At 46.9% G+C, this 24,463-nt stretch overlaps 1 protein-coding gene across 5 annotated transcripts in view; it reads left to right on the top strand.

Moving 5' to 3' along the window:
- Positions 1-14,511: 14,511 nt before the first annotated feature.
- The window catches only part of MAP4K3 (mitogen-activated protein kinase kinase kinase kinase 3), a 345,207-nt gene continuing 335,255 nt past the window's right edge, over positions 14,512-24,463 (top strand). For all 5 annotated transcript variants that reach the window (XM_075339445.1, XM_075339446.1, XM_075339447.1 and 2 more), the window contains exon 1: positions 14,512-14,785. In XM_075339445.1, coding sequence (XP_075195560.1) covers positions 14,690-14,785 — 96 coding nt within the window. In that variant the 5' untranslated portion in view covers positions 14,512-14,689. The remainder of the gene's footprint in view (positions 14,786-24,463) is intronic.

Below are 24,463 nucleotides of genomic sequence, written 5' to 3' on the forward strand. Positions count from 1 at the left end.
AATAAGGATGTAAAAGGGGCAATGAATAATAAGAAAAAGGCATTTAAAAAGCTAAAACAAGAAGGCAGCGAGGAAGCATTAAAAATATATAGAGAAAAAAATAAAATGTGTAAAAAACAAATATATTTAGCAAAAGTAGAAACTGAGAGACTCATTGCTAAGGAAAGCAAAACAAATCCCAAACTATTCTTTAATTATATAAACAGAAAAAAGATTAAAATTGATGGTGTTGGCCCTTTAAAGAATAATGAGGGTAAAATCATAGAAAGCGATGTGGGAAAAGCAAATGTTTTAAATACTTTTTTCTCAACTGTGTTCACACAGGAAAAGCATATGCCAGGGGAAATGCAGAGTGATCATGTAAATGCCCCATTAAGTATGACCTGCCTAACCCAGGAAGAAGTGCAGAACCGACTTAGTATCATTAAAATTGACAAATCACCAGGCCCTGATGGCATTCACCCTCGGGTATTAAGGGAGTTAAGTAATGTGATAGACAGGCCTCTATTCCTTTTATTTAAAGACTCTATAGAAACTGGGTCTGTTCCACTGGATTGGCGGCTAGCAAATGTGGTACCAATATTCAAAAAAGGGTGCAAAAGGGAACCTGGAAACTATAGGCCGGTAAGCTTAACATCTGTTGTGGGTAAAATGTTTGAAGGGTTTTTAAGGGATACTATTATGGAATGTCTCAATGTTAATAACTGTTTAACTCCATATCAACATGGATTTATGAAGGATCGCTCCTGTCAAACTAACCTGATCAGCTTCTATGAGGATGTAAGCTCTCACATGGACCGAGGAGAATCATTGGATGTCATTTAACTCGACTTCGGTAAAGCATTTGACACTGTCCCACATAAAAGACTGCTAAGTAAAATGAGAAAGCTTGGGCTCGGGGAAAATGTGTGTAGATGGGTAGGTAGCTGGCTTAGTGGTAGAAAACAAAGAGTGGTTATTAATGGTGCATACTCAGATTGGGCCAGGGTTACTAGTGGGGTGCCACAGGGGTCTGTATTGGGCCCCCTACTATTTAATATATTTATTAATGATCTGGTGGATGGTTTACAGAGTAAAATATCAGTATTTGCAGATGATACAAAACTATGTAAGGTAGTTAACACAAAGGAGGACAGTTTGCAACTACAGATGGACTTGAGTAAATTGGAGAATTGGGCTGAAAAATGGCAAATGAGGTTTAACACAGATAAGTGTAAGGTTATGCACATGGGAAGGAGAAACAGATGCTACGATTACTTACTAAATGGGAAACTGCTGGGGAAATCAGACATGGGAAAAGACTTAGGCATATTAGTGAATAAGAATCTAAATTGGAGTGCCCAGTGTCAGGCAGCAGCCACCAAAGCTAATAGGGTGATGGGATGCATTAGAAGAGGTCTGGGGGCACGAGATGAAAACATCATTCTCCCTCTGTACAAATCACTAGTCAGACCACACTTGGAGTATTGTGTGCAATTTTGGGCGCCGGTGCTGAAGAAAGACATTACTGAACTTGAAAGGGTTCAGAGGCGGGCTACTAAAATAATAAATGGAATGGGTGCATTACAATACACGGAAAGGTTATCAAAATTAGGTCTATTTACTCTAGAAAAGAGAAGACTTAGGGGAGACCTAATAAATATGTACAAATATATCAGAGGGCCATATAGAGATCTCTCCCATGATCTGTTTGTACCAAGGACTATGACAAGAACAAGGGGGCATTCTTTTCGATTGGAGGAAAGAAAATTCCTACATCAGCATAGAAGAGGGTTCTTCACGGTAAGAGCAGTGAGGCTCTGGAACTCTCTTCCTGAGGAAGTGGTGATGGCCAACTCACTGAATGAATTTAAGAGAGGAATGGATGCATTTCTTGTTAGCAAAAGTATAGAAGGTTATAAATAGCATAATCTTACAGGTAGATAGAAGAGCGACCAAGATTATTAGAGGAATGGGTGGGCTGCAATACCAAGACAGGTTATTAAACTTGGGGTTAGTTAGTTAGGAAAAACAAAGGCTTAGGGGGATCTAATCACAATGTATAAATATATGAGGGGACAGTACAGAGACCTTTCCAAAGATCTCTTTACACCTAGGCCTGCGACTGGAACACGGGGGCATCCGCTACGTCTTGAGGAAAGAATGTTTAATCATAATCACAGATGAGGACTCTTTACTGTACGAGCAGTGAGACTATGGAACTCTCTGCCGTATGATGTTGTATTGAGGGATTCACAAGTAAAATTTAAGCAGAGCCTGATCGCATTAATTGAAAAATATAATATTACCAGTTATGTATATTGGATTTTATGACAGGGTGTTGATCCAGGGAACTAGTCTGATTGCCGTATGTGGAGTCAGGAAGGAATTTTTCCCCCCATTGGAGCTTATTTGACACATTGGGGTTTTTTTGCCTTCCTCTGGATCAACATGTTAGGCTACGGGTTGAACTAGATGGACTTAGAGTCTCCCTTCAACCTTAAAAACTATGAAACTATGACGTAAAAATAAAGCAAATAAAAAAACAATGGCATAATTGTTTTTTTTATGGATTCCACCATTAAATATAAAAAATATTTGTAAAGTATATACTAATTTGCATGAAAGTACATGAGTATCTATATAATGTTATACATTAGCATTTATTTACATTTACCAAAGATTCTACAAGTGCAGCTACAAAGGTGGAAAAAGAAAAGTTATGGCTGTCAGAATAAAGTGAAGAAAAAAAAGTAAGTAATTCTCAGGTCCTTAAGACCAAAATTGTTCTGGTCCTGGCAGGATTAAATAAAATACCACAGCTCCCTGCCTCTTTACCAAACAGTTTAACATAATGGCCTGATTGCTGGGACCTTCACTGAGTACAGTGCTTGGCTTTCTCCACCAGTCGCATGGACAATGAATGGAGTAGTGGTGGACTTATCTAGGCTTGCACAAGATTGATCTTCCTTTATCCATCAAGTCGCCATGGCTTGAGATCGAGCTGAAGGCTGTTAAAAGACAGAAATAAGAAAGTGGTGGGCACTCACTGCTATATTCAAATGGATAGGTGATAGGTTAATAGGTGTAGCGCTGGCGCCTCTGCAGAGACGCCGACTTACTCACTGCCCCGGCCGGGTCGCGTCCTACCCAGCACTCCCCCAGCCATCCATGTGTGTTGCTGACTCCTTCCCCTCCTGGGCCCTGTACATGCCGCACAGGGTTCCTGGGAGTGCACATAAGATGCGCACACACACACTGGCCCTCCTCTTAAACGACCGGCGTGCTATTTCCAGGAAATGCTTCTCAGCCTATGCCTGAGAGCCACACTGTATTTAATGCATCCTCCCATTAGGAGAGGTGCCTGTGCAACACCTTCAATTACAGTTAGGTCCAGAAATATTTGGAGAGTGACACAAGTTTTGTTATTTTAGCTGTTTACAAAAACATGTTCAGAAATACAATTATATATATAATATGGGCTGAAAGTGCACACTCCCAGCTGCAATATGAGAGTTTTCACATCCAAATCAGAGAAAGGGTTTAGGAATCATAGCTCTGTAATGCATAGCCTCCTCTTTTTCAAGGGACCAAAAGTAATTGGACAAGGGACTCTAAGGGCTGCGATTAACTCTGAAGGCGTCTCCCTCGTTAACCTGTAATCAATGAAGTAGTTAAAAGGTCTGGGGTTGATTACAGGTGTGTGGTTTTGCATTTGGAATCTGTTGCTGTGACCAGACAACATGCGGTCTAAGGAACTCTCAATTGAGGTGAAGCAGAACATCCTGAGGCTGAAAAAAAAGAAAAAATCCATTAGAGAGATAGCAGACATGCTTGGAGTAGCAAAATCAACAGTCGGGTACATTCTGAGAAAAAAGGAATTGACTGGTGAGCTTGGGAACTCAAAAAGGCCTGGGCATCCACGGATGACAACAGTGGTGGATGATCGCCGCATACTTTCTTTGGTGAAGAACAACATCAACTGAAGTCCAGAACACTCTCAGTGAAGTAGGTGTATCTGTCTCTAAGTCAACAGTAAAGAGAAGACTCCATGAAAGTAAATACAAAGGGTTCACATCTAGATGCAAACCATTCATCAATTCCAAAAATAGACAGGCCAGAGTTAAATTTGCTGAAAAACACCTCATGAAGCCAGCTCAGTTCTGGAAAAGTATTCTATGGACAGATGAGACAAAGATCAACCTGTACCAGAATGATGGGAAGAAAAACGTTTGGAGAAGAAAGGGAACGGCACATGATCCAAGGCACACCACATCCTCTGTAAAACATGGTGGAGGCAACGTGATGGCATGGGCATGCATGGCTTTCAATGGCACTGGGTCACTTGTGTTTATTGATGACATAACAGCAGACAAGAGTAGCCGGATGAATTCTGAAGTGTACCGGGATATACTTTCAGCCCAGATTCAGCCAAATGCTGCAAAGTTGATCGAACGGCGCTTCATAGTACAGATGGACAATGACCCCAAGCATACAGCCAAACCTACCCAGGAGTTCATGAGTGCAAAAAAGTGGAACATTCTGCAATGGCCAAGTCAATCACCAGATCTTAACCCAATTGAGCATGCATTTCACTTGCTCAAATCCAGACTTAAGACGGAAAGACCCACAAACAAGCAAGACCTGAAGGCTGCGGCTGTAAAGGCCTGGCAAAGCATTAAGAAGGAGGAAACCCAGCGTTTGGTAATGTCCATGGGTTCCAGACTTAAGGCAGTGATTGCCTCCAAAGGATTTGCAACAAAATATTGAAAATAAAAATATTTTGTTTGGGTTTGGTTTATTTGTCCAATTACTTTTGACCTCCTAAAATGTGGAGGGTTTGTAAAGAAATGTGTACAATTCCTACAATTTCTATCAGATATTTTTGTTCAAACCTTCAAATTAAACGTTACAATCTGCACTTGAATTCTGTTGTAGAGGTTTCATTTCAAATCCAATGTGGTGGCATGCAGAGCCCAACTCGCGAAAATTGTGTCACTGTCCAAATATTTCTGGACCTAACTGTAGTTAGTCAGTCTGCTACTTAGCTAGCTATCAGGTCCTGAGCTCCTGTCCTGTCATCCCTGTGTCCGTCTCCAGTACATGCCTTCCCATACCTCTCTCTCCCTGCTGTGCCCACCATTCCTGTCAGTACCTGCCTGTCCAACCTGCCTCAGTCACCCTGCCGATACCCATCTATTCCTGAGTCCGTCACCTTCCCTAGGGGTCAGCTGCCACAGTCCGCCTTGTTAAGCCCTTCCCACTAAAAGGTAAACCTGGCCCCCCCTGTGGTGCAGTGGGTCCACTAATCCCACTTGCTGCCACTACAATTGCAGCGAGCATTACAATAGGATTGGCCACCTCATGGCCATTCGAATGACTTCATAAGCAAATTGGCCATAGTATGTATATAAGATATACAGAAATTCAATTAAGAGCTCAATTAGGGCAGAGATGTCAAGATCTGTACATTTGTGGACATTACAATCTATAAAAACAGTAAACAGTTTTCTAGCTTCTGTGAAAAAAAAATGTCTCAGGAATTTTCTTGGAAGCAGAACGAGCTTGTTTAGATTAACGTGATAATAATTATCATTTTACAGTTTATCGTGAATGCTATTCATGTGTCATGTTAGTATTATAGGATATATATATATATATACACACACACACAGTACAGACCAAAAGTTTAGACACACCTTCTCATTCAAAGTTTTCTTTATTTTCATGACTCTAAAAATTGTAGATTCACATTGAAGGTATCAAAACTATGAATGAAAAGATGTGGACTGAAATACTTAAAGTGTGAAACAACTGAAAATATGTCTTATATTCTAGGCTCTTCAAAGTAGCCACCTTTTGATTTGATTACAGCTTTGCACACTCTTGGCATTCTCTTGATGTGCTTCAAGAGGTAGTCAATGGAAATGGTTTTCCAACAGTCTTGAAGGAGTTCCCAAAAATGCTTAGCACTTGTTGGCCCTTTTGCCTTCACTCTGCGGTCCAGCTCACCCCAAACCATCTCGATTGGGTTCGGGTCTGGTGACTGTGGAGACCAGGTCATCTGGCGTAGCACCCCATCACTCGCCTTCTTAGTCAAATAGCCCTTACACAGCCTGGAGGTGTGTTTGGGGTCATTGTCCTGTTGAAAAATAAATGATGGTCCAACTAAAAGCAAACCGGATGGAATAGCACGCCGCTGTAAGATACTGTGGTAGCCATGCTGGTTTATTATGCCTTCAATTTTGAATAAATCCCCAACAGTGTCACCAGCAAAGCACCTCCATACCATCACACCTCCTCCTGCATGCTTCACGGTGGGAACCAGGCATGTAGAGTCCATCCGTTCACCTTTTCTACAAAGACACAGTGGTTGGATCCAAAGATCTCAAATTTGGACTCATCAGACCAAAGCAGAGATTTCCACTGGTCTAATGTCCATTCCTTGTGTTCTTTAGCCCAAACAAGTCTCTTCTGCTTGTTGCCTGTCCTTAGCAGTGGTTTCCTAGCCGCTATTTTACCATGAAGGCCTGCTGCACAAAGTCTCCTCTTAATAGTTGTTCTAGAGATGAGAAGGTGTGTCCAACCTTTTGGTCTGTAGTGTGTGTGTATGTATATATATATATATATATATATATATATATATATATGTATATATGTATGTATATATATATATATATATATATATATATATATATATATATATATATATATAATGAAACAGCATGATTAGGGTTTTCCAATGTAATATATAAGGCTCAGTGTATGTATGTATGTATGTATGTATGTATGTCCGCTATAGGAATTTGCACCGTCGCATTTACAATCATGACATTTTGCACAGACGCCCCATGTGACTCAGGGAACGTCATAGACTATGTTTGGGCAGGAAAATTTAACCCCGTGCTTTCTAGTTACTCTACAAAAATCCTGCAGCCATTAAACTGAATGGAGCTGGGAGCTGCAGGCTATAAATAGCAACTGTCTGTGGTTGCTATAGGAAGAAAATAAACTGTAAGGGCGGCTTTGCACGTTGCGACATCGCACGTGCGATGTCGGTGGCGTCAAATCGAAAGTGACGCACATGCGGCATCACTTTCGACATCGTAATGTGTAAATGCTAGATGATACGATGAACGAGTGCAAAAACGACGTTATCGTATCATCGTTGCATTCACCGAGATTTCCATAATGCCGGTGCCGCGACAGGTACGATGTTGTTCCTCGTTCCTGCGGCAGCACACATCGCTGTGTATGAAGCCGCAGGAGCGAGGAACATCTCCTTACCTGCCGCCGGCGGCTATGCGGAAAGACGGAGGTGGGCGGGATGTTTACCGGCTGCCGTGTGACGTCGCTATGACGCCGCACGACCCGCCCCCTTAGGAAGGAGTTGGGTCGCCGGCCAGAGCGACGGTTGCAGGGCAGGTGAGTGCATGTGAAGCTGGCGTAGCGATAATTTTCGCTACGCCAGCTATCACACGATATCGTACCTGCGACAGGGGCGGGGACTATTGCGTGCGACATCGCAGCATCGGCTTGCGATGTCGCAACGTGCAAAGTCCGCCTTAGTATAACAAGCTTATGCGTGAGGTAAAAAGATGTCGATGGTGAGACGATAAAGAGAGACAGAGACACAGAGACAGCCGGGCAAAGAGTCAGCCCTAGAAAGAGACAGACTGGCAAAGAGACAGCCCGGGCAAAGAGACAGCCCGGGCAAAGAGACAGCCCGGGCAAAGAGACAGCCCGGGCAAAGAGACAGCCCTGAAAAGAGGCAGCTGGGTAAAAAGACAAACTCCCAAAGAGACAGACAGGCAAAGAGACAGACGGGAAAGAGACAGCCCTGAAAAGAGGCAGCCGGCTAAAGAGACAAATGCCCAAAGAGACAGCCGGGCAAAGAGACAGCCCGGCAAAGAGACAGAGAGAGAGACATACAGATGCAGAGATTGAGACAGATAGACTGATGCAGATACAGACAGAGAGATAGAAAGAGACAGACAGCGAGACAGACAGACAGCAACACACAGATAGAGACTGGGAGAGAGATAGAGAGACAGTTTTTCTCCCAGGCAACGCGAGGGTACTGCAGCTAGTTTATCTATAAAATGTATCAGTGGTCTGAAAGACATGGGAAAGACACCTTATATGGCTGAAGACAACCAATGTACAGAGCTGCAATTAGCCTGATATGTTCAACCCTTTGGCACTACAGTACATATCTTTCAGAAGTACATGACCATTACTGTTCTATGAAGGATGTATATGACGTTTTGATCACATGGTAAAGCTGCACGATCAGCTGCATGAGCCCAGCTGGGTATAACAGTCGGCAATTGCTACGATCTGTGTTGTTGCCAATTCTAGCTGTTAAAACCCTTCATATTCAGCTGTCAATAATGATAGAGGCATATGAGATTTTTGACATCGGGAGATCGCTCCAGCTGTCATCACATCAGCACTCTCACAGCAAGATCACTGACAATGGCCTTCAGGTCTGCCATAAACAGCCTATCAGATCCTGCTGGAGGAGGGGTCGCATAGGCAGCTGTCATTCAAACACTGACCGAATAGTGTAATACACAGGTGTGCATAAGTAGTGCTGTGTATTACTAATGTGATCATAGGATTGCATGTTCAAGTCCCCTCGGGAAAAAAAAATATTGTAAACAAAAATGTTAGTATTTAAATAAAAGGAAAAACACCATCCTCAAAATCTCAGTTTTTCCAATAAAAAAAGTATTTAAACTGGAAAAATAACTTAAAAAAATCTAACATTTGCCAACACCACCACATCCATGATGGTGTGTACAATAATAGTATATAATCATTTCTTACAATAATGGAAAAAAATAAACATATATACAGTTATGGCCAAAAGTGTTGGCATCCACCATTAAAACTGTTTCAGAAAATTAAGTATTTCTCCAAAAAATTATTACACGTAAACATGAAAACAGAAAAAAGGGCTATTTGTACATTATTTCACACAAACCCCCAAAATGGGCTGGACAAAATTGTTGCCACCTTTGCAAAATTGATGGTAAACAACTTTGTTTCAAGCATTTGATTCTCGTTCAAACCTGTGGCAAGTAACAGGTGTGGGCAATATGAAAATCATACCTTAGACCAGATAAAAAGTGGAGAAGTTGACTCAATCATTGTATCGTGTGTCTGAGTGTGCCACACTAAGCATAGAGAACAAAAAGAGAAGAGAACTGTCTGAGGACTTGAAATTGTTGAAAATATCAACAATCTTAAGGTTACAAGTCCATCTCCAGATATCAGGATGTTCCTTTGTCCATGGTGCGCAACATACACAAGACGTTTATAACCCATGGCACTGTAGCTAATCTCTCTAGACGTGGATGGCAGAGACAAATTTACGAAGGCTATGTTCACACACTGTATCTTTAATTCCGTTTTTGGTGCTTTTTTGAGGTCACAAAGATGCTCCTGAATGCATGCATTTCCTTCCTCCTAAGTCTGAGATTACTATTTCTATTTTGCTGTCCACACGGGGCATCTTTTGTTGGCTGCATCTTGGCTGCGTTTTTGAAGATGCAGCATGTCAATTCTTTTTACGTTTTTCCAGCGTTTTTAAGCCCTTCCAGTCAATAGATTTGACTTAAAATACGAATTGGGCAAAATTTGGTAAAACAAGTGAAAAAGCATATGTTTTTTATGCATTTTTGCTGCGGGTGTGTTTTTTTTGGGGCCAAAAACGCTGCATCTTCGTGGTAAGAAAAGATGCACTGTGTGAACATAGCCGAAAGGTTGCAACACGGGATATTCCAGATGGTGAATAAGCAGCCCTAATCAAGCTCCAAAGAAACTCTCTCCCCGCCTTCACATGTATGAAACATCAAGAAAACGTCAGCTCACTTTCTCTTGATGTTCGATGCGTCTGAAGGTGGGGAAAATGAAGCCAGCACTGACTGAGTGCTGGGCTTGTGTGGTGTAACAACCTCATGTGTGCCCCAGGAGAGCGAGTGCCGACGCCGCTGGAATAGCACCAACAGCAGAGGTGAGTATAAGGGTTGCTATTCTAATGAGGGTAAACATGGTATGGGCGGCACGGTGGCTCAATGGTGAGCACTGTAGTCTTGCAGCGCTAGGGTCCTGGGTTCAAATCCCACCGAGGACAACATCTGCAAGGAGTTTGTATGTTCTCCCCGTGTTTGCGTGAGTTCCCTCCAGGTACTCCGGTTTCCTCCCACGCTCCAAAGACATACAGATAGGGACTCTAGATTGTGAGCCCCAATGGGGACAGTGTTGCCAATGTATGTAAAGCGCTGTGGAATTAATAGCGCTATATAAATGAATAAAATTATTATTATTGAGAAAGGGTTGTCTGAGTAGTGGACAAAACTTTTAAATTAAATAAAAATAAATCCGAAATGGTTGTTGCTTTTGTACATTCCACATTCCAAAAAGTTTAAATAAATTATCAAAAAATCATACTGACAAAAACATGGCACCACTACGTCTTGTCATGCAAAAACAAAAAAAAAAAAAAATATTACACAGCTCCATTGACAGAAAATTGTACACTATATGCCTCCTCCAAAACAGTGACACAAATACAATTATATTTCAGAGTATTTATTGAATAAAAGTAGTAAAACATAAACTAAAATAATGTTATCACCAGAATCATGCTGATCCACAGAATAAGGTTAACACAAATTTTTGTGTAACGCAGCAATAGCAGAAAATATAAAACCTAAAAAACAACAGCATACATACCTTGAAAAGGTATTCATATGCGGTGAACATACATTTTTTCATGTTAGGGCTAGGACACACGGTGAATAAAGCGGAGAGTGAAATGCGATAAAAAAAAAATCGCATTCCACGCGGACCCATGTTAGTCTATGGGGCCGTTCCCAACTGTGATTTTTTTTCTCTGCCCTAATCAGACTGAGAAAACAATCGCAGCATGCTGTGGGTGCAATCCGATCTGATTTCACTCTCACACAGAGACGTCTATGGGTGCGAGAGAAACATCGCACTGCGCTCACATGACACCGGAGTGCAGTGCGATAACACATCAGCTGATAATGGAGGAGATAGGGAGATTAGTCCCCCCTCTCCTCCGCAGCTGTGTTCCGATCACAGGATCATATCACAGTCGCATGACACTTGAAGCACGTTCGCAGAAAAGAGGGAGCCAAAGGTCAATAGCATAATGCATCCAATGGTCTCGCATTGGATGCTAAATACTCGTGTGGCCTTAGTCTTACACCCACAAACTTGCAAAAGTTGATGGGAAGATGAATGTAGCTAAATACAGTATAGGGCAATCCTAGAGGAAGACCTATTAGAGGCTGCAAAACACTTGATACTGGGGCATAGGTTCACCTTCCTGCAGGACAAGGACCTTAAACATACTGACTGAGCTTCAATGGAGTGGTTTAGAGCAAAGCATATACATGTGTGTGGATGACCCAGTCACAGTCCAGACTTAAATCCCGTTGAGAATCTGTGGCAAGACTTGAAAATTGCTGTTCTCAGACGCCTCCATCAAATCTCACTGAGCTAGAGCTATTTTGGAAAAAAATAATGGGTAAAAATTTCAGCCTCTATATGTGCAAAACTGACCCCAAAAGCCTGGCAGCAGTAATTGCAGGGAAAGGTTGTACTATTAAGCACTGACTCAGGAGGAATGACTATAAATGCGTTACAATATTCAGGTTTATATATTTAAAATATTAAAGGGAACCGGTCACCACTTTTTTTGGCTATAAGCTGCGGCCACCACCACCGGGCTCTTGTATACAGCATTCTAACATGCTGTATATAAGAGCCCAGGCTGCTGTGACTACCTAAAAAACACTTTATAATACTTACCTAACGGTCGCGCTGTGGTGGAATTGGGTCACGGAGGTGTCTCCGTTGTCCGGCGCCGCCTCTTTCGGCCATCTTCGTCCTCCTTCTTATGAAGCCGCGGTGCATGACGCATCCTATGTCATACACACTCGCCGGCATTCAGGTCCTGAGCAGGGCAAATCAAAGTGTTGTAGTGCGCCTGCGCAGGACCGGCGAGTGTGTATGACGTAGACGCGTCATGCACACAGGCTTCAGAAGGAGGACGAAGATGGCCAAAAGAGGCGGCGCCGGACAACGGAGACGCCTCCGTGACCCAATTCCACCGCAGCGCGACCATTAGGTAAGTATTATAAAGGGTTTTTTATGTAGTCACAGCGGCCTGGGCTCTTATATACAGCATGTTAGAATGTTGTATACAAGAGCCCAGTGGTGGTGGCCGCAGCTTATAGCCAAAAAAGTGGTGACAGGTTCCCTTTAAGAAAACCCCGTATCATTTCTTTTACACTTCACAAATACTTGCTTCCTAGTGTTGGTATATCAGATAAAATTCCAATAAAATACATTTAAGTTTGAGTCTGTAACCTGAAAAGTTCACAGGGTATGAATACCTTTTCAAGACCTGATGTTCCCTCCTCTCCTGCCCCTGTGTAGCTCTGCCCCCCACCGTGCACTCCTCTCCTGCCCCTGTGTAGCTATTCTCCCCCCCCCACGTGCCCTCATCTCTTGCCCCCTGTGTAGCTGTGCCCTCCTCTTCTGCCGCTGTGTAGCTCTGCTACTCCTCTGCCCATCGTGCCCTCCTCTCCTGCCCCTGTGTAGCTATTCTCCCCCCCCCACGTGCCCTCATCTCTTGCCCCCTGTGTAGCTGTGCCCTCCTCTTCTGCCGCTGTGTAGCTCTGCTACTCCTCTGCCCATCGTGCCCTCCTCTCCTGCCCCTGTGAAGCTCTGCTACCCCTCTGTCCACCGTGCCCTCCTCTCCTGCCCCTGTGTAGCTCTGTTACCCCTCTGCCCACCGTGCCCTCCTCTCCTGCCCGTGTAGCTTTGCTACTCCTCTGCCCCCGGTGTCCTCCTCTTCTGCCCCTGTGTAGCTCTGCTACTCCTCTGTCCCCGGTGCCCTCCTCTTCTGCCCCTGTGTAGCTCTGCTACTCCTCTGCCCATCGTGCCCTCCTCTCCTGCCCGTGTAGCTCTGCTACTCCTCTGCCCATCGTGCCCTCCTCTCCTGCCCCTGTGTAGCTCTGCTACTCCTCTGCCCACCGTGCCCTCCTCTTCTGCTCCTGTGTAGCTCTGCTACTCCTCTGCCCACCATGCCCTCCTCTCCTGCCCCTGTGTACCTGTTACCCCTCTGCCCATCGTGCCCTCCTCTCGTGCCCCTGTGCAGCTCTGCTACCTCTCTGCCCCCCCATGCCCTCCTCTCCTGTGTAGTTGTGCCCTCCTCTCTTGTGTACCTCTGCTACCCCTCTGCCCCCCCTCTCCTGTATAGCTGTGCCCTCCTCTCTTGTGCAGCTCTGCTACCCCTCTGCCCCTGGGGCCCTTCTCTCCTGCCCCTGTGTAGCTCTGCCACCCACCGTGCACTCCTCTCCTGCCCCTGTGTAGCTATTCCCCCCACCCCACATGCCCTCATCTCTTGCCCCCTGTGTAGCTGTGCCCTCCTCTTCTGCCCCTGTGTAGCTCTGCTACTCCTCTGCCCATCGTGCCCTCTCCTGCCCCTGTGAAGCTCTGCTACCCCTCTGCCCACCATGCCCTCCTCTCCTGCCCCTGTGTAGCTCTGTTACCCCACTGCCCATCGTGCCCTCCTCTCCTGCCCCTGTGTAGCTCTGCTACTCCTCTGCCCCCGATGTCCTCCTCTTCTGCCCATGTAGCTCTGCTACTCCTCTGCCCCCGGTGCCCTCCTCTTCTGCCCCTGTGTACCTCTGTTACCCCTCTGCCCATCGTGCCCTCCTCTCGTGCCCCTGTGTAGCTCTGCTACCCTTCTGGCCTCTCCCCCTGGGCCTCCTCTCCGGTATAGCTTCCCTCCTCTCGTGCCCCTGTTCAGCTCTGCTACCTCTCTGCCCCCCGTGCCCTCCTCTCTTGTGTAGCTCTGCTACCCCTCTGCCCTCCTCTCCTGTATAGCTGTGCCCTCCTCTCTTGTGCAGCTCTGCTACCCCTCTCCTGCCCCTGTGTAGCTCTGCTACCCCTCTGCCCCCCTCCCCTGCCCCTGTGTAGCTCTGCTACCCCTCTGCCCCCCTCTCCTGCCCCGGTGTAGCTCAGCTACCCCTCTGCCCCCCTCCCCTGCCCCTGTGTAGCTCTGCTACCCCTCTGCCCTCCTCTCCTGCCCCTGTGTAGCTCTGCTACCCCTCTGACCCCCTCTCCTGCCCCTGTGCAGCTCTGCTCCCCCTCTGCCCCCTCCTCTCCTGCCCCTGTGTAGCTCTGCTCCTCCTCTGCCCCCCGTGCCCTCTACAGCCCCTGTGTAGCTCTGCTACCCCTCTGCTCCCCGTGCCCTCCTCTCCTCTGTAGCTGTGCCCCCCCTCATGCCCTAGTGCAGCTTAGCTCCCCCTCTGCCCCCTTCTCTCCTGTTCCTGTGTGTCTCTGCTCCCCCGTGCTCTCTTCTCTCCTGCCCCTGTGTAGTTCTGCTCCCCGTGCCCGGTGCCCTCCTCTCTTCTCCGTCTTCCTCCCTCTCCCCTCCCCTGGCACAGGCCGCTGCCCCCGCATTGCGCCTGCGCACAGGCCCGGCTCGGGAGCCATGTTGTGGGATGTGCGGGGCTTGAATTCTCCTGGCTCTGTACGTATCTACGTCTTCTGCTGTGAGAGGCTTCCAGGCCAAACCCGGTTGTTTTTTGAGCTGTGAACGGAGAGCTGTCCTGAGTCTGCCCGTGACAGTGCGCGGGGTCCGGGCCCCCCGGCGGTCACCATGAGCACGGGCTGCGACCTGTCCCGGAGGAATCCGCAGGAGGATTTCGAGCTCATCCAGAGGATTGGCAGCGGCACGTACGGGGATGTATACAAGGTAAACAGGGCAGCAATATGGGAAGGAAGGGGCATGAGGCGGTGCCAGCTGTGAGCTCCGGGCAGTGCCAGGATGTGGGGAGAATGGAAATCAGTGTGAGGCAGTGCAGAGCCATGGACGAGCGGCCTGTGCCCGGCCTCAGATGGCCAGTGTGGTCAGTGCCCGGCTGCAGATGGCCAGTGTAATCAGTGCCCGGCTACAGATGGCCAGTGTGGTCAGTGCCCGGCTGCAGATGGCCAGTGTGGTCAGTGCCAGGCAGCAGATGGCCAGTGTGGTCAGTGCCAGGCAGCAGATGGCCAGTGCCCGGCTGCAGATGGCCAGTGTGGCCAGTGCCCGGCTACGATGGCCAGTGCCCGGCCTCAGATGGCCAGTGTGGTCAGTGCCCGGCTGCAGATGGCCAGTGTGGTCAGTGCCCGGCTGCAGATGGCCAGTGTGGCCAGTGCCCGGCTGCAGATGGCCAGTGCCCGGCTACAGATGGCCAGTGTAATCAGTGCCTGGCTGCAGATGGCCAGTGTAATCAGTGCCCGGCTGCAGATGGCCAGTGTAATCAGTGCCCGGCTGCAGATGGCCAGTGTAATCAGTGCCCGGCTACAGATGGCCAGTGTAATCAGTGCCCGGCTACAGATGGCCAGTGTAATCAGTGCCCGGCTACAGATGGCCAGTGTGGTCAGTGCCCGGCTACAGATGGCCAGTGTAATCAGTGCCCGGCTACAGATGGCCAGTGTAATCAGTGCCCGGCTACAGATGGCCAGTGTGGTCAGTGCCCTGCTGCAGATGGCCAGTGTAATCAGTGCCCGGCTGCAGATGGTCAGTGTGGTCAGTGCCCGGCTGCAGATGGTCAGTGTGGTCAGTGCCCGGCTGCAGATGGCCAGTGTAATCAGTGCCCGGCTACAGATGGCCAGTGTAATCAGTGCCCGGCTACAGATGGCCAGTGTAATCAGTGCCCGGCTACAGATGGCCAGTGCCCGGCTACAGATGGCCAGTGTGGTCAGTGCCCTGCTGCAGATGGCCAGTGCAATCAGTGCCCGGCTGCAGATGGCCAGTGTGGTCAGTGCCCGGCTGCAGATGGCCAGTGTGGTCAGTGCCCGGCTACAGATGGCCAGTGTAATCAGTGCCCGGCTACAGATGGCCAGTGTAATCAGTGCCCGGCTACAGATGGCCAGTGTAATCAGTGCCCGGCTACAGATGGCCAGTGCCCGGCTACAGATGGCCAGTGTGGTCAGTGCCCTGCTGCAGATGGCCAGTGTAATCAGTGCCCGGCTACAGATGGCCAGTGTGGTCAGTGCCCGGCTACAGATGGCCAGTGTAATCAGTGCCCGGCTACAGATGGCCAGTGTAATCAGTGCCCGGCTACAGATGGCCAGTGTAATCAGTGCCCGGCTACAGATGGCCAGTGTGGTCAGTGCCCTGCTGCAGATGGCCAGTGTAATCAGTGCCCGGCTGCAGATGGTCAGTGTGGTCAGTGCCCGGCTGCAGATGGCCATTGTGGTCAGTGCCCGGCTACAGATGGCCAGTGTAATCAGTGCCCGGCTACAGATGGCCAGTGTAATCAGTGCCCGGCTACAGATGGCCAGTGCCCGGCTACAGATGGCCAGTGTGGTCAGTGCCCTGCTGCAGATGGCCAGTGTAATCAGTGCCCGGCTGCAGATGGTCAGTGTGGTCAGTGCCCGGCTGCAGATGGCCATTGTGGTCAGTGACCGGCTACAGATGGCCAGTGTAATCAGTGCCCGGCTACAGATGGCCAGTGTAATCAGTGCCCGGCTACAGATGGCCAGTGCCCGGCTACAGATGGCCAGTGTGGTCAGTGCCCGGCTGGAGATGGCCAGTGTGGTCAGTGCCCGGCTGGAGATGGCCAGTGTGGTCAGTGCCCGGCTGGAGATGGCCAGTGTGGTCAGTGCCCGGCTACAGATGGCCAGTGTAATCAGTGCCCGGCTACAGATGGCCAGTGTAATCAGTGCCCGGCTACAGATGGCCAGTGCCCGGCTACAGATGGCCAGTGTGGTCAGTGCCCGGCTGGAGATGGCCAGTGTGGTCAGTGCCCGGCTGGAGATGGCCAGTGTGGTCAGTGCCCGGCTGGAGATGGCCAGTGTGGTCAGTGCCCGGCTACAGATGGCCAGTGTAATCAGTGCCCGGCTACAGATGGCCAGTGTGGTCAGTGCCTGGCTGCAGATGGCCAGTGTGGTCAGTGCCCGGCTACAGATGGTCAGTACAGGGCGGCCTGTGCCCAATTGCAGATGGCTCGTATGGTCAGTGCTGGGCACCGTGTACAGCCTGTGCCAGGCAGCAGATGGCCAGTGTGGTCAGTGCCCGTTTGCAGATGGCCAGTGTGGTCAGTGCTGGCACGGTGTGCGGCCGCTTATTACACTTTCAAAGTTGTGCAACTTTTTTTTCTTATAGGTAGAAGCTGGGCGACTGTTGGCAGGGCTGGCACCCAAGTGTTGCTTCATGGGAGTCTATATTGTGAGCAGTAACCACAGTGTTGACCGTTTTCACTTCCGTTTGTGCGCTCTGACAGTAGCTTTCCAAAGATGGCAGAATTGTCATGTGGCATCCAGAGGGGCATCACCCATGGAGTACCACCTTGCTTTCCACGAGGCGCCAATTGGTGGCATCAGATCACATTACAGTTGCAGACCATGGCAAATTATAGTGGCATCTGCAATATAGGAATGCCAACGTTATTTCTTGCAACAAGTTTAGTTGTTTCCATTAGCAACCAATCAGATGGCAGCTGTCATTCTGGACCGAATGGCTGGAGACGAGGTAGCGGGCTAGCTTTAGAGCGGTTAGCCACCTAAATATATGTATTACCTATCCACAAGATAAGTGGGGAATATGATTTCCAGGAGTTGGACTGTTGAAACCCCCAATGATCCAAGCTATAGGGTGAATGGAGAGGTGGTGGCCATGTGTGATGCTGACTGGTAGCCGTGTTGTCAGTCACATTGCAGTGAATGGAGCAGGGGTCACACATGTGCACCACGGCCCCAGCGATCATACATGTGCTGCCCACCACACATTGTGTCCGCTGCCTGGCACAGCGATAGTGCTGGTGACCGCCTGATGTACCTGTATAGCGCTGACACTACGAGGGATGTATAGATCGGCTGGGATAATTCCTGTGATACCAGAGCTTATGTAATCTGCTCTGTACCATACACCAGGCCTTCCCATTCCAGACATAGTTGTCATGATTATGATGAAGCTCCCCGGCCTGTGACTTGTGCGGCTCCACAGGAAGTGCAGATTGTGTATTCAGGGGCAATAGCAGTGAGGGCAGATGGTGCATCCATAAGTCAGTGCAGCTGAGGCCTAGGGGAGTGTTCACACTGCGGCTTCTTCGGCAGTTCTAGGGATTACTCCCTTATCTCTGCAGTTCTGTTGTTCGCAGTCTGAGAATAAGAACTGAACTGCTGCAGATGTGAAAGGTGAACAGCTCTATCCACAGCTGGTTTGGGGGGTTCGGGTCATGTGACTGGTGCCTCCTTATTCTATCACACAGTGTTTACCTTTTGGATGTTGGTATGGGGATCGTGGTGACAGTGCGCAGTTTGGAGGAGCAGCTGCTGTGTGGGAGCTGAATATAGGTTCTCTTGTTTTACACTTCTGGGCCCAAACTGACAGAAACCTAAACACACAGCCTTGTAGGAGGATCTAGCCCCTAAAATAATATTGCACCTCTTAGATTTGGTTCAGACGGCTGTTGATGCTCTGTACACAGAACGCAATGCACAGACTGACCCTCTCCATGAGTCCGGCTGTGAGTTGAGGGTGACCCACAGTCGGTTCATCCATCGCGGTCTGAATGCAGCATGTGGAGTCATCGCAGCCACTATTCTGCAGAAACTAACGTTTAATCAAACACGCTAATTATCATCATTCATGCTTCAGCCTCTTATGTCTGAATAAGGCCTTTTTTGGGGGGAGAAGAGGCTCAGTGCACTGTTCCGTCCACTGGTTTTCCATTACTGAGTGACAACTATGGCTTGCCTGATGTAAGGACTGTCTGTAGGCAAGCCTGTGCTGTCAATCACCAGAGTGAGGCGGAGGGGTGAAAAACCATGGGCAGAGTGGTGTACTGAGCCTCTTGTCCGCACCGAGAAACTAATTTACCATGTTTGATTAAAGGGAACCTGTCAGCAGAAATTTCGCCCAAAACCTAAAAGATTCCCCCTCTGCCGCTCCTGGGCTGCATTCTAGAAAGGTCCCTGTTATTATTGTGCCCCATGTGAGACCAAAATAAAGACTTTATAAAGTGGTACCTTTTTGTATTCAGATAGTGTAAATGTGACACGGGGGCGGGCTCTCTGCCGTCCGTTATTCTGCCTCCTGGTCCTGTATGCCGCCCCCATCGCTCCTTTCCATATCTGATGCACCGCCCACTGCTCCAGCCATCCCCGCGCATGCCCAGTGCCAGTCTCATGGGACTGAGCAGTGTGACCGCTGGTGACGTGTGCGCAGACAAGTGATTATGGGCGGGGCTGTGATTATCAGCAAGTACCCGCCCATAATCTCGTGAGCGCGCAAACCTCACCAGCGGTCACACTGTGCTCAGGGTAGTGCTAGACTGTATGGGCTGCTTCCAGGGATGACGTCCCTTTGTCACGTGATAGTATTTTGAACATGCCCCTATCACGTGACAAAAGGGACGTCATCCCTGGAAGCAGCCCATACAGTCTAGCATCTACACTGAGCACAGTGTGACCGCTGGTGAGGTTTGCGCGCTCACGAGATTATGGGCGGGTACTTGCTGATAACAATCACAGCCCCGCCCATAATCACTTGCCTGCGCACATGTCACCAGCGGTCACACTGCTCAGTCCCGTGAGACTGGCACTGGGCATGCGCGGGGATGGCTGGAGCAGTGGGCGGTGCATCAGCTATGGAAAGGAGCGATGGGGGCGGCATACAGGACCAGGAGGCAGAATAACGGACGCCAGAGAGCCCGCCCCCGTGTCACATCTACACTATCTGAATACAAAACGGTACCACTTTATAAAGCCTTTATTTTGGTCTCACATGGGGCACAATAATAACAGGGACCTTTCTAGAATGCAGCCCAGGAGCTGCAGAGGGGGAATCTTTTAGGTTTTGGGCGAAATTTCTGCTGACAGGTTCCCTTTAAGCTTAAAAGTATATTCCCTCCTCCAAGATCCCAATATGTAGTAATATTGATATTAGCAAATACCTCTAATTAGAAATGTTTATAGTTCTCCTGATATAGCCATGTCTCTTACCTCATGTGCAGGACATTGCAGCTTAGGTATCCATGAGCAACAAACTGTCACTATATGAGTGGTCGTGACCATGGATACCTAAGCTGCAATGCCCTGCACATGAGGTAAGAGACATGGCTATATCAGGAGAACTATACTATATTGCTAATTGGAGTTATTTACTAATATTATTATTACACCTACTACATATTGGGAAGGGATATTGGAGATGAGAATACCCCTTTAAGTTTCTGCAGACGGGAGACAGCGATGAGAACCCTAGAGGTTCGATTTTCTTTTTAGGCGCTGTATCCCCTACAAGGCTATGTGCTCTGTTTATACTGTTACTTAGGTTGCCAGATTCCCTTTTAGCTTAACTTGGTCATTCGTGAAGAAACTTTAAAGGATCTGTGTAACGTGTAAAATTCAGGCATCACTTGCGATAAAACAGTGAAATAATCCTCGCCCTCGGTTCCAGCGCTGCGTCTACACCGCTCCTTCAGTGTAGCTGTGATTGTCATCATTTGAGAGGGAGGGGTAAAAGCGCATGCGACCAGAGGAGTCTGAAGAAACACACAGTTAAACTAGAAGCAGAGATTTCACATACTGCGCTCCCAAAGTAACAAACGTGAATATCTCTACAATAGAAACAAGTGGCAGAATTAGGGGAGCTCAAAGGTTTATACAAGATACAGTGGAACCTTGGATTAAGAGTAACTTGGTTTGAGAGCGTTTTGCAAGACAAGCAAAGCATTGTACAAATTTGTAACTTTGTTTAAGAGCAATGATTTGCTAGAAGAGCAAAGAGCACACTTCCGGTTCTGTCTTTTCACCGCGTTCTGACCCGCTCTGGAGGTAATTTTCTGTCCATATGTAATGTTTACTGTATACAGTATACCATTGTACAGTACAGTGTATACTATATAGCATATTTATCAATTTGCATTTGTGGATACAGTATTGCACTTTTTTGCTAACCAGTGCAGCACATCGCTTATACTGTACCTCGCGCACACCAACAATTCTATTAGAAGCTAAAGTGCAGTTTAATTTTTTTGTTTTTTATTGTACAGTATTTTGTATTAGTGTACTGTAATAATTTTATATGACTACAATACATTATATTGTATTAGTGTAATAAGTTTGTATAAATACAGTAAATATTTTTGGGTTGTGGAACGAATTGTCTGCGTTTCAATTATTTCCTATGGGAAAATTCGCTTCGATATAAGAGCAACTTGGTTTAAGATCACACTCCCGGAACCAATAATGCTCATAATCCAAAATTCTACTGTATTTATAAAAAGCCAATTTTTTTTTGAGACAGTGACAGGACCTCTTTAAAGGGAACCTGTCACGTCCCCTATTCCCTCCAACCCAACAGTATTCATATCTGTATGACTAAATTCTCTGCCTAGCCAGCCCTGTCTAATGTTTTTCATCTATGTTAAGTAGGGCCTAGACTAGTCGATGGGGCGGTTAGTTTTCCCAGACTAGTTGGCCCTCTCTCCAAGTCATCACTCCCTTGTGGTGCGTTATAACATGATTTCCACAAGCTCCTGGAAATCTCACGCGTGTCCGTGGCTTTGCTCACTCACATTGACCCTCTGAAGTAGGGTGCACGCGCCCCAGCTTCAGAGAGGGGCACTGTGCATGATCAGAGATTCATAATAAAGTTACTTTTCAACATCCACACCATTATAATATTAATACAAAATGTTACACCAGTATATTATAAATCCAAAGTGTGGTATATAAGGACCATGGAAAAATCGCTAGAACAACACCAAAACCAAAGAAAGAAAGCGATCAGACTTCCTATATAAATATAATATTTATTGATGCAAGATATGAAGCACAGTGACAACCATACAAAAAGGGTGTACCATCCAGTGCGGACCACAAGTATAAAATAGATAGAGCCCAAATGTGTGGAACTTAACCCGAATAATGTCTATAGCCAAAAGCCATAACACATGTGAAAAGCAATTCAGTATATAAACAGAGATCCATAAGGGCCCATTACGGGAGACAGGTAATGAAAAAGTACAGACATGCAATCAGCATATTAACATTGCTTACCAATAGTCTAACCGCACACACTGGACGCCACCCCACCCGACGGACGTGCGTTTCGGCGGATGCCTACGTCAGGGGTGGTGTCTGCCTGACGTAGGCATCCGCCGAAACGCACGTCCGTCGGGTGGGGTGGCGTCCAGTGTGTGCGGTTAGACTATTGGTAAGCAATGTTAATATGCTGATTGCATGTCTGTACTTTTTCATTACCTGTCTCCCGTAATGGGCCCTTATGGATCTCTGTTTATATACTGAATTGCTTTTCACATGTGTTATGGCTTTTGGCTATAGACCTTATTCGGGTTAAGTTCCACACATTTGGGCTCTATCTATTTTATACTTGTGGTCCGCACTGGATGGTACACCCTTTTTGTATGGTTGTCCCTGTGCTTCATATCTTGCATCAATAAATATTATATTTATATAGGAAGTCTGATCGCTTTCTTTCTTTGGTTTTGATGATCAGAGATTCAGCCTCAGCACTCCTGATGATGTGCAGTGCGCTTCTCTAAAGCCGGGACGCGTGCACCCTACTTCAGAGGGTCAATGTGAGTGAGCAAAGCCGCGCACATGGGCGACATTTCTAGGAGGTGCAGTGACGCCAGCTTGTGGAAATCAGGTTATAACGCCCACGGGATGTGACAACAAGAGGGTGACTAGTCTGGGAAAACTAACGCTCAATCGACTAGTCAAGGGCCTAATTAGCACAGGAATAGTGGAGCTTAAAAATCCTTCTTTTTTTTTTAACTTTGATTTTAGTCAATAACATTAGACAGGGCTGGTTAGGCAGGGAATTTTATCATACAGGTGATGCAGATGTCAGTGACATCAGGTATGGTGTGGCCTATGGTCCATTGTTTTCTGCTGTTCGGTTGTCTGGGTTCATGGGCCGGACTGGAACAGCCAAAGGGCCAGATGTGGTCCGCAAACCGCACTTTGCCCATCCAGTTCTTGAGTCACAAAAAGTTTCCTGATGTTTCTTAAAGGGAACAACCAGCAGGATTTTCATATATAAAGTAAAGCCAGTGCTATACTGGCGCTAGGATGCTGAATGTAAGCATAGCTTTTGTTCTGAGATTGGATGTTTTATTTCAGAAATATGTGCAAGTAAAGTTCCAGCAATTCTCTGCTTTTGATTGACAGGTGCAACAAGAAGGGAATATTTGAGTCGGGTCTAGCCATCTATTACTGCCCCTGTCTGCCTGGCCTTCTTCACCCTGTCACCGTCATAGAAGTTAATTCCAGGGCAGGTGGACAAAGGGGTGAGAATATATAGCAAGGTACCATATTGACGCCCTGTCAATCAAATGCACGCACCTGTCAATCAAACCACCCAAGTCACCCAGTCAATCACCCTGTCAATCAAATGCACGCACCACGCACCAAAAGACGCACCTGTCAATCAAATAGCAGTGCATTGCTTCCCCATTCCTCTGTTCGGGCTCCAGTGGTCAGACCTCTACTGATTCTGTGGTTTTGTGAAAACTTGTTTTTACCAGACAACCGCTTTTAATATATTTTAAATGGGTTTTCCCACAAACAATCTTCATTTTACAGTTGATTTTAATCAATAGATCTTGAAATAATGATTTCCACAATTGGATTTTTTTTTTTATTTTAAAAAGTTCCTGTGCTGAGTTAATCTTATATATATATATATATATATATATATGCCTCTGCTGTGTACTGTGTAATGTCAGTGTCTGACCGTACAGGCACATGGTGTGATCATTCCACAGCTCCTGGGCAGGGGAGTAAGAGAAAAATAGAGTATACAGACATTATAGCAAAGGGTCACAGCTGATTCTTTTTGTGAGGTAAAGCATTTCTCTGCTTTTTTTTTTTAATTAAATGTTTTACATCAAAGAATTATTTGCGATCCCGTGCTGTAATATGTATACACTTTTTTACTTCCTCCCCTGCCCAGGAGCTGTGGTATGATCAGACCATGTCCCTGTACGGTCAGACACGGCCATTACACAGCACATAGCAGGGACACAGATATAAGATTATCTCAGCACAGAAACATTTTTTTAAACACATCCAATTGTAAAAATTATTATTATTATTATTATTATTATTATTATTATAAAATCTATTCGTTAAAATGGACTTTGTTTGTGACATAACCTCTTTAGGCTAGTTTCACACTTGCGTTGGGTTGAATCCGCTGGGTCCGTTGCTGCGTCGTTTTGACGCATCCGTTATTTTTGTGGTGTCAACGGATGCAACGGGTCCGTTATTTCACAGGAATCCGTTAGCTGATTCCTGTGAAATAACGGACCGTTGCATCCGTTTGGCATCCGTTAGGCGTCCGTCTAACGGAATCAGTCAGCTCTGTTTTATTTCTTTTTTCATTTTTTTCCATTCTGGGCATGCTCAGTAG

This window comes from Anomaloglossus baeobatrachus, chromosome 3 (genome assembly GCF_048569485.1).
Source record: "Anomaloglossus baeobatrachus isolate aAnoBae1 chromosome 3, aAnoBae1.hap1, whole genome shotgun sequence".
In the NCBI taxonomy this organism is placed as follows: Eukaryota; Metazoa; Chordata; class Amphibia; order Anura; family Aromobatidae; genus Anomaloglossus; species Anomaloglossus baeobatrachus.